This window comes from Colobus angolensis, unplaced genomic scaffold (assembly GCF_000951035.1).
Source record: "Colobus angolensis palliatus isolate OR3802 unplaced genomic scaffold, Cang.pa_1.0 Scaffold11, whole genome shotgun sequence".
In the NCBI taxonomy this organism is placed as follows: Eukaryota; Metazoa; Chordata; class Mammalia; order Primates; family Cercopithecidae; genus Colobus; species Colobus angolensis.
In genome coordinates, this window is record NW_012112030.1 from 1,796,864 (window position 1) to 1,807,227 (window position 10,364).

Here is a 10,364-nt window from a genome sequence, read left to right on the forward strand (position 1 = left end):
ACCGTGTTAGCCAGGATGGTCTCGATCTCCTGACTTTGTGATCCACCTGCCTCTGCCTCCCAAAGTGCTGGGATTACAGGTGTGAGCCACTGCACCCGGCCTTTTTTTTCTGATAGAGTTTGACTCTTGTTGCCCAGGCTGAAGTGCAGTGGCGCAATCTTGGCTCACTACAACCTCCGGCTCCCAGGTTCAAGCAATTCTCCTGCCTCAGCCTCCCAAGTAGCTGGGATTATAAGCATGTGCCATCACGCCCGGCTAATTTTTTGTATTTAGGAGAGACGGGGTTTCTCCATGTTAGCTAGGCTAGTCTTGAACTCCTGACTTCAGGTAATACCCACTTCAACCTCCCAAAGTGCTGGGATTACAGGCGTGAGCCTCCGCACCCGGCCTCAATGTCCTATTTTTAATGTTAAAAGGTATTTCTAATAGTCTGTGCAAAGTGCCAAAGCTGTGACACATAGCCTGCCACAAAAGGAGAATATTGTTCAATATTTAGGATAAATGCTTACTCAGCAACTTTACAATTTTGACATACGTCGTATTAAATTTTTCAATAAAATTTTGTTTAGAAAAAAAGAAAAGATGGTGAGAAGTGGGTGGATCTAGGAATATGAAAAGCCAACACGTTTTGTGGAGGAGGTGAGAATGAGACCGTCACCCCTCCAGGGATAGAAAAAAATCATGGTCAGAGGAGATGGAGAAACAGGAAAGGGGCAGACTGGGGATGACAGAATTGGCTGTTTGGGTTTGTAGAGCAAAGGATGAAGGAAACAGCTACAGGGAGCAGTGACCTTCCTCCCCCATCATGTCACACACACACACACACACACACAGGCACATGCTTAACCCAAAGGGTCACTGAACTCCAAGTCCAGGTGACGTGGGTTCTAGCCCCAGACCTGCCATTCAGACTCCACGTGTCACAGGGTGGCAGGGTGCGTCATAGAAAGGGAACTGGGTTCATGGCTAGTTCTGTAAGAATTATGAAGTTCAGCAAGTCACTTCAACCACTAAGCCTGATAAGGAAAATGAGTCAACTTGAACCCTTTTATCGCTAACAGCCTGATTCCAACTCCTAACCCCAGGGTCCAGGAGTAACCCATAGACAAGCGAATGGAGATAAGGAGACAGCTCCGGGGGAAAAAAAAGCAGGAGGTAAGAGAAGCAGGAGTCTAGGGGAGCTGACTGTAGTCCTCCTGCAGGTCCTCCTGCCCCAGCCAGAGGAGAGGGCGCTGGGGCCCAGGCAGGCCAAGGCTGAGGCTGAGCGGGCAGACAAGGGCAGTCTGCACCTGAGGGCTCTGACGGAGGAGACTGCTGAAGCAACACCATTTCCCCTTCATCAGCTCAAGTCTAGGAAAGGGAAGTTGACAGTCGCCACACCGTATTAGGTCATGACCCTGTCTACCTTCCTACCCCTGTCACCAGCTCCTTCTCCTCCTTCCCCAAGGTCTTCCCCCATTGGCTCCTCGGAACAGGAAGGCTGCAATTAAGATGAATGAGACTAAGGTGGCAGCGACAGAATCCCCAAAGATGGTGAGAAAGGATCACTTCTGGATTCCAGGTCTTATGCTGGAGTGGGGGAGAAACCAGGGTCAGAGAGCTGGAATTCCACTCGCACATCCTTCAGCCCCTCCCTGGACCTCAGTCTCTCCTTTACTAAAGCTGGGCGGATTCCTTGTGCCCCTCTCTGCAATCATGTACCAATAAGACCACATAAGGCTTTGCATTTCCAGGAGAAACTGGCCTGAGCCTCGTCATCCTCCACCACCACCAGGCAGCTGATGGGAGGCAGGCAGATGAGGGTTCATTGCCTCCAGGTGGTAAGTAGGACTCAGCAAATGCAGTGGCGGGGGTGGGGAGGTTAGTGATGATGGTGACTAAAGGAGAGAAGGAAAAGGAGGTTCAGACACTGGAGAGGGCAAGTCTCCCCAAACACTGCGAGGTTGGTCCCCTGAAGGGGCAGCACCATGTCTTCCCCCTTCCACCCTAACATGGAAGATGCCCATGGGCACACAGCAGACGCTCAGCAACGCCCATGGGCACACAGCAGACGCTCAGCAACGCCCATGGAGGAATTCACCAGACCGTTTGTCCCTCTTAAGACCCCGTGAAGAACGATCACTTCCGTGGTGCAGCCAAGGGCCATGGGAGTGTATATCCTCCCCCAGCCTCATGACCACCCAGAAGCTTGGGTGATGACTTGTATCCACTCCCTACCCCCTTCAAGATGCCCCATCCAGCTCTCCAGACATTCCTTTATGCAACCAACATTTATTGAGCATCTGCCTACTTGCTTCAAGCAGGATGATGGGCTAGATGTGGAGCATACATAAACGGGCAAGACTCAGTCCCTGACCACAAGGCCCTCACAGTCCAGTTGGGGAGGCAGACACAAACGTAGAAGAAAGTAGGGTGCAACAGCAACACTCCAGCAGATGTTATAATGTGCTGCGGGAGCCCAGGAGAAAGGGGAGTGATCAATTTTTGGGAAGACAAGATGTGGCAGAAGCCTTCACAAAAGTAATGGTGTCTGAGCAGGGTTCTGAGGGATGCATAGGAGTTCTCCGGCAGATGGCTGGGGAAGCTTTCAGGCTGAGGAAATATCTTGAGCAGACATGTAGAGGGATGAAAGACACAGGACGGAAGCGCCGGAGCATGCCTCTGTGAGGGCACGGGTATGAGACTAGAGGAGCCCTGGAGCTGCCTTTACTTACGTGGGTCTGCTCCGGCCCTGGCCCTCGGGAGTCAGGGAAGGGGAATTGCCTAAGTAATAAAGGGGGCTTTGGGGTGGGGTTCCCCACCCAAGTTCAAGATGAGGAGCAGACATCTGTGTTACTGGAGAGCAGTGTGGCCAGGTCAGTCAGGGGCTGGCTTCAGCCCTCGCTAGGCAGGAAACCCGTGCATGCCCGTGTGTACCCTTGGCTGTGTTTTGTCCTAGTCATCAGCCATTTCTTAGGAAAGTTCCTTGTCAAAACTCCAAGTTTGGCTTGGCTGATCCAAGGGAAAAGGAGACTTAGCTGCAGTTGGGTGGGGAAACCAGAGTGTTCAGAGGCCGTACCAAGGGGTACAGAGCCGGAGCCAAGGCACTTCTGGGCAGCTTCATTGGCCACTGTTCTTGGAGCAACTTCCTGAGCCCCTTACCCATCTCGCTTCCCCTCCACACATCAAAGGCAGTTTGGGCGGCTCTGGGAGGAAGCCCTGCACATCCTTCAATCTTGCCAAGGGCAGCACCCTCCCACCAGGGGAGCATCTGCCTTGGTGCGAGGAACCTCTCCTTCTCTCTCAGGGCCCCCCTAGAGGATAGGCGGAGGAGCTGGCCCCTGCGGAGCCCCCTGGAGATGGGCAGGGGCCCAGGGTGGCATAGGCAGGGGGAGGGGCTGTCAAGGCTGGGGACGGAGCAGGGCCTAGCTGGGACAAGTACAGAGATGTGGGGTGGGGGCAGAAGTGGGAAGGCGGGGAGGATGCCTGGGTGGAGGCTACCTCCTGAGCACCCCTGTCCCCTCGGCCTGGAGACCAGTATCGGCTTCGGAACCTTCGGAGCAGCATGAGGAATGTGATGACCAGCAGGTCAAAGATGAGCTCGGCCATCTCGACCACAGATAGCACTGAGGAGCCGAACCACAGGCTCCACTGGCTGCCCAGGTTGGACAGGAGGGTGACCATCTGTGAGAGAAGAGGTACATTGACGATGGGACAGAGGGTTCTGGATGGACTCTGGCAGAGGAGCCCCCATTCCTCCTCACCAAGCTATCTCCCTTCATCCCCGAGGACCCCCAAGTCCTGTCAGCCTCTCGGCAGCCCCCGGGCTCCTTGTCTCTGCTCCTGGCCAGCGTCACCCAGAGAAAACTGTAACTGGCCCACAGTCAGGGGCAGCTGAAATGGGGGCATGGCTCAAGCGCCTTCACCCCAGCATCTAGCATGCCTGTCCCTCCCACCACCCCCAGAGACCTTATGCCCCGGCCGAGGTCCTTCCTCCAACCCTCCCGACCTCTTCTTGACCCTCTTCTTCAGTCCCCTGCCTTTGAGACCCAGAGCCTTCTGGTCCACAGACAACCTTTTGGTTTTCCCTGACAGCTGCCCTGCTAAGTAAGACCCTCAGAGCATCACAGGCTCCATCCAGGCACGACCTACCGTGACAGAGGGAGACTCAGAATTGGTTTTGTAGTTCAGCTCCTTGAAGAAGATGTTGACTTTGGCCACTCCATTTCTTAGGTGTGGGGCAGAGGGTGGGAAGAAATGGTAGAGGATGAAATTCCTGGACCTTCCTATAATCAACCATATGGATCCCTCTTCCTAGATCTATTTTCCCTCCCAAAGATTCCTTTCTTGTGGCTGGGACCGGGGCGGGACTCACCTCTTGTTGTTGATGGTGTAGTTGTTCTGTCGCGATAGCATCTCGAAGACCCATTCCTAGGAAAGAACGGGGCTGTCATCAAGGTCCATACGCTTCAGGCTTACAGGGATAAGTTGTGTCAAACACACTCATATACATAAAACCCAGAGAAGGCCACAGCATTACACGGGCATACACATCCCCCACCCGTCGCTTCCCCACACTCTACCTGGGATGTCACCGAGGGCCATCGTGAGTAACCAGCCGAAAGCTGGTAGCTGGTCACACTGGGGATGGAGAAAGGTGTTCAGTGTTGGGGCAGAGTTCTCCCACTCAAAGGCTTGGCTGGGTAACCTGTATTCTTCCCAACCTGCACCCGGGGAAGGGACACTAACCTGCATGGCTTCCGGCACTTGGTGAAACAGCCCAGGTGGTCTGAGGAGAAGTCAGCCTGGAGCTTATAGTAGCAGTAGCCTGTGGGTACAGAGAGATGCCTGTTCTCCTAGGGCACCTCAACTTTCTCTACCCCACACCCAAGAGGTCTCCCAAGATCCCTGGGTACCCACTTTACAAGAGCATTATTTAGCATTATAATGATGTCCTATGAGTGGCAGTACCAAGAAGTACCAAATGTTTAAGAAATTAAGCTAGGCCAGGGACAGTGGCTCAGCTCTTTGGCAGGCTGAGGTGGAAGGGTCGTTTGAGGCCAGGAGTTCAAGGTTGCAAGTGAGCTATGAGTGTGCCTTTGTACTCCAACCCTGGCAACAGAGTGAGACCTTGTCTCTAAAAAAAAAAAATTAAAAATAAATTAATTTTTTTTCTTTTTTTTAGACGGAGACTAGCTCTGTTGCCCAGGCTAGAGTATAGTGGCATGATCTCAGCTCACTGCAAGTTCCGCCTCCCAAGTTCACGCCATTCTCCTGCCTCAGCCTCCCAAGTAGCTGGGACTACAGGCGCCCACCACTATGCCCGGCTAATTTTTTGTATTTTTAGTAGAGACAGGGTTTCTCTGTGTTCGCCAGGATGGTCTCAATCTCCTGACCTCGTGATCCACCCGCCTTGGCCTCCCAAAGTGCTGGTATTACAGGCGTGAGCCACCACACCTGGCCTAAAAAATAAATTAATAAAGAAAGAAAATAAGCTAAGTCAGGGGAAAAACAAAACAAAACAGGATACGCCAGTGTAAGGAAATATACACTATGGACAAAAACTTAAACGCCATAAAGAAAAATGGGAACAAAAATTGTATAAGAATAAGGGAACTATGCCACAATAAGATAACACTTCATGCCCATTAAGATGTCTATTATTTAAAAAAAGACAATACGCCAGGCGCAGTGGCTCGTGCCTGTAATACCAACACTATGGGAGGCTGAGGCAGGTGGATCACCTGAGGTCAGGAATTCGAGACCAGCCTGGCCAACATGGTGAAATCCAGTCTCTACTGCAAATACAAAAATTAGCCAGGTGTGGTGGTGCACACCTGTAATCCCAGCTACTTGGGAGGCTGAGGCAGGAGAATTGCTTGAACCCGGGAGGGGGAGGTTGTAGTGAGCCAAGATCGTGCCACTGCACTCCAGCCTGGGCAACAGAGTGAGAGTCTTCTCAAAAATTAAATTAAATTAAATTAAAATTTAAAAAGACAATAACAAGAACTGGCAGGATGTAGAGAAACTGAAAACCTCACGTACTGCTGCTAGGGATGTACAATGGTGATGTCACTTTGGAAAACAGCCTGGCAGCTCCTCAAAAAAGGTTAAACATAGATTACCAAATGACCCAGCAATTCCGCTCCTAGGTATATACACAAGAAAATGGAAAACATGTGTCCACACAAAAACTTGTACACAAATGCTCACAGCAGCATTATTCACAGTCACCAAAAAGTGGCAACAACACAAATGTTGACTAACTGACAAATGGGTAAACAAAGTGTGGTCTATCCATACAAGGGAGTGTTGTTATTCAACCATATAAAGGAATGAGGCACTGCTATTGCTACAATATGGATGAAACTTGAAAATATTATGCTAAGTGAAATAAGGCAGACACGAAGATCACACACTCTGAGATTCCTTCTGTATGAAAGATTCAGAATGGCCGGGCATGGTGGCTCACACCTGTAATTCCAGCACTTTGGGAGGCCGAGGCAGGTGGATCACCTGAGGTCAGGAGTTCAAGACCAGCCTGACCAATATGGTGAAACCCCCTCTCTACAAAAAAATATAAAAATTAGCCTGGCATGGTGGCATGCACCTGTAGTCCCAGGTACTTGGGAGGCTGAGACAGGAGAATTGCTTGAACCTGAGAGGCGGAGGTTGCAGTGAGCCGAGACTGCGCCACTGCACTCCAGTCTGGGCGACAGAGGGAGATTCTGTCTCTAAAAAAAAAAAAAAAAGATTCAGAATAGACAAATCCATATAGGAAGAAAGAATCGTGGTTGCCCAAGGGCTGGCAGTGGTGGAGGGGAGGGAAGCTTGGGATTTGCTAATGAGTACAAGGTTTATCTATTTATTTTTTTGAGACAGGGTCTCACTCCATTGCCCAGGCTGGAGTGCAGTGGCCTGATCATGGCTCACTGCAGCCTCGACCTCCTGGGCTCAGGTGATTCTCCCACCTCAGCCTCCCAAATGGCTGGGACTATAGGTGTGCACCACCAGGCCCAGCTAATTTTTCTAAAGACAGGGTTTCACCATGTTGCCCAGGTTGGTGTCGAACTCCTGGGCTCAAGTGATCTGCCCACCTTGGCCTCTCAAAATGCTGGGATTACAGGCATGAACCACCATGCCCAGCATGAGTGAGTACAAGGTTTCTTTTGGGAACACTAAAAATATTCCAAAATTGATGGTGGTGATGATTGCACAACTCTGGGACTATACTGAAAACCTAAAACTAAAAACTAAAATTTGACTAAAATGAAGCTGTACGCTTTAAATGAGTGAATCGTATGGGATATAAATTATCTCAATAAAGCTATTACCAAAAAAATAAAAATAAAAATAATGGAACTGCAGATTCCCCTCCTCCCCTATTTCCCAAATTCTAAGTAAGGTTATTTTGTCATTATTGCTACTTTTAGTTCCTCAGTCCGAAGTCCTTCTTCATTTCTGACCCAAATCCCTACCAGGGTTGGAGATCTTTAGGAAGAAGGGGAAGCAGCTGGTCCTCTTCTCCGGGGAAGTAAGCCCTAGGAAATGCAGCAGACTGTGTTTTTAGCCTTACTTCCTCTCTCATCCTCACAACTTCTCAGCAATCTATATTGTTATTTTTCACTCACAGATGTGCAAACCCACGACATAGAAATAATTATTTGAGGGGAAGGAGAAATCCCGGGTGGCATCCCCTCTGTCCCAGTCCTGTATACCCTGGGACATGTCACATCCTCCCCCTGGACCTCAATTTGCTCATATGAGAAAGGAGGTGAAGCCAGATGGCCTTTGGGTTTCCCCCAGTTCTGATGTGCTACACTCCTCTAAGGTCAGAGAGACAGGAACCAGGAGGCCACGACTGGAAAGTCCAGGCAGAAGAGAACTGCGGAGCCAGCCCAGGGAAGGACAGAAGTGGAAAAGTCACCACAGACAGAAACAAGGTAGGGACGGACGCTGAACTCTGGGGTGAGACAATCCGCTGCCTTTGAGGCCTCCGTGTCTCCAGTGTCCACTACCATGTCACCTCCTGTGATGGCCCTCGGCCCACCCTGTGGGACAGCTGGGCCCAGGGGAGAGCCCTGGGAGGAGGAACTGCAGGGGGAGCAGGCCAGTTGTGCCGGGGAAGCGCATGCACTCCAGGAATGCAAACCCTTGTAGCTTCCATATTTTATTTTTGTGATTTTCTTTCTCTCTCAGCTTCCTGGCACACAACTTCCCTGCCAAACAACTCAGCTGTAGTCGAAAGAGATTTGTCTACTCCTATACCAGGATAAGGAGGAGATTCCAAGGTGCTTCAAACTTTATTGATTGTGCCCTTTTTCAGGTAAAAAAAAAAAAAAAAAAAAAAAAAAAATCTTAAATAAGCAGGTCCAATACACGTATTTGATTTATAAATTACATACCTCTACTGTTGAATGGAGAAAGTATGTCCATTCTAAAGCACATAAGATGGCAAATGTGAAGGAACGAGACAGACCCATGTAACTTCTAATATTTTCTTCCTGTGCCCCAGGGAAGTGTTGTGTACCCCACCCAGCCCCTCCAGAGCCTGCCCAGCTAAGCACCCTGGGCACTAAGCAGGGAAGCTGTGGGCAGCGCATGCACTGAAACCTTAGCAGCCAGTGAGGAATGGCTGGAGGTTTTCTCGGCTGCTCTTCTTCCCTCTGCTACAGGTTGTTTGAAATGGGACAGTTCCTTGACAAGCACACAAAGGCCAAAACAGAGAGACTGCAACACTGAGAGGGAAGAACGAAGTAGAAGAGAGAGGGAGGCCAAGGTGGGTGGATCATGAGGTCAGGAGATCAAGACCATCCTGGCTAACACAGTGACACCCCCTCTCTACTAAAAATACAAAAAAATTAGCCATGGTGGCGGGCGCCTGTAGTCCCAGCTACTTGGGAGGCTGAGGCAGGAGAATGGCGTGAACCCGGGAGGCGGAGCTTGCAGTGAGCTGAGATTGCACCACTGCACTCCAGCCTGGGTGACAGAGTGAGACTCCATCTCAAAAAAAAAAAAAAGAGAGAGAGAGACTGAGGGAGAGGGAAACTGACAGAGGCAGAGACTAAAGGCTGAAGAACAAGAGCAAGGGAGGATTCATCCCAGCAGGTGGGATGTCATCCCCGCCAGAAGTCATCCCCACAGACAGGGGACTGAGAGGAAGAAGCGCCTCAGGGAGTACTGGGGTCAGTGGGGCAGGGCAGGGGCTCCCTGGAGTCTCACCCCAGGAACTGTGCTTCCTGTAGTCACAGTACTCCACGTTCTGGGGCCGCGGATAGAAGATGTAGGCACAGCCACACTCCTTGATCATGTTCTCCTGGAAGCAGGAGTGAATACACACCTGGAAGGGAGGAGGGGAGAGGAGAGGGGGTGAGAGGGGGTTCGGGACTGAACTCAGCAGTTCTCTGCACAGAGCCTCCATCCTCTTTCCACCACCCCCCGGTTTCCCTCTCTCTCACACACACACAATCCCTCCAGCTTTGCAGGACCAGCCAGGGCAGGCCTGGGAGGGGCTGCCACAGAATCAGGTTGGGCCTTACCTGCTGCGTGTACTTTGAAGGGTAAAGGTTCTTGACAGGGACATCACTGCCATTCTTGGTGCAGTCGCCATAGTCGCCCCCAAGTCTGTCCAGGGCTTCCTATGAACCCACATACACCAAGAGATCAGAGGACAGAGCAAGTGCCTCCGGGTTCTCTGCCTTCCCTCAGTTCCAGGTTGTATCTCACACCTGCCAGCCCCTCCTACCAGCCTCACCCTCTCAATACATGCCTCCAGCCACCTCATGCCCACCCACTGCTCATTTAAAGGCCAGTGGGCCCAGAGCATCCCCAGAAATCCTCAGCATGCCCTGAATGCCTTCTCAGCACTTGTCCCCCAAGGTCCACCCTGCAGGGCCTGACTTCCCAGTGCCAGCCCCTCTGCCCCTCATTCCTGCTCCTGAAGACCTCCACATGCTCAAGGCCCACCCCACACGCTCTCCCTCCACAGCCTCCCATGCCTTCCCCCTGCCCCTCTGCAATCTGAGGCTCTCCTTCCAGGCCTCCCAGTCAGCATCCTTGCCTTCCTCATGCTGATGGAGGTCTCCACGCCAGGCCGCAAGTTAAAGCCACCATCATCCATAAAGGCAGGTTCATCCTGCCCGTGCACCATTACCCGGGCCCCAGTCACTGTGGACAGCAGGGGAATGAAGTCATTCTGCTCTGTGCGCAGCATCAGGGACAGACCTAGGGGTGCAGAGAGAGCAGAGTTGGCAGAGGCAGGAATCCTGGAGAAGAGTTAGAAGATGGAAATCCAGGCCGGGCGCGGTGGCTCAAGCCTGTAATCCCAGCACTTTGGGAGGCCGAGACGGGTGGATCACGAGGTCAGGAGATCGAGACCATCCTGG

General features: G+C 51.5%; 1 protein-coding gene across 2 annotated transcripts in view; it reads right to left on the reverse strand.

Moving 5' to 3' along the window:
* Nucleotides 1-2,251: 2,251 nt before the first annotated feature.
* Nucleotides 2,252-10,364, reverse strand: part of SCNN1A (sodium channel, non voltage gated 1 alpha subunit) — a 35,683-nt gene continuing 27,570 nt past the window's right edge. For both annotated transcript variants that reach the window (XM_011951728.1, XM_011951725.1), the window contains 8 exons: nt 10,040-10,203; nt 9,519-9,617; nt 9,202-9,319; nt 4,729-4,807; nt 4,563-4,620; nt 4,355-4,410; nt 4,132-4,207; nt 2,252-3,663 (listed from right to left, as the gene is read on the reverse strand). In XM_011951728.1, coding sequence (XP_011807118.1) covers nt 3,283-3,663; nt 4,132-4,207; nt 4,355-4,410; nt 4,563-4,620; nt 4,729-4,807; nt 9,202-9,319; nt 9,519-9,617; nt 10,040-10,203 — 1,031 coding nt within the window. In that variant the 3' untranslated portion in view covers nt 2,252-3,282. The remainder of the gene's footprint in view (nt 3,664-4,131; nt 4,208-4,354; nt 4,411-4,562; nt 4,621-4,728; nt 4,808-9,201; nt 9,320-9,518; nt 9,618-10,039; nt 10,204-10,364) is intronic.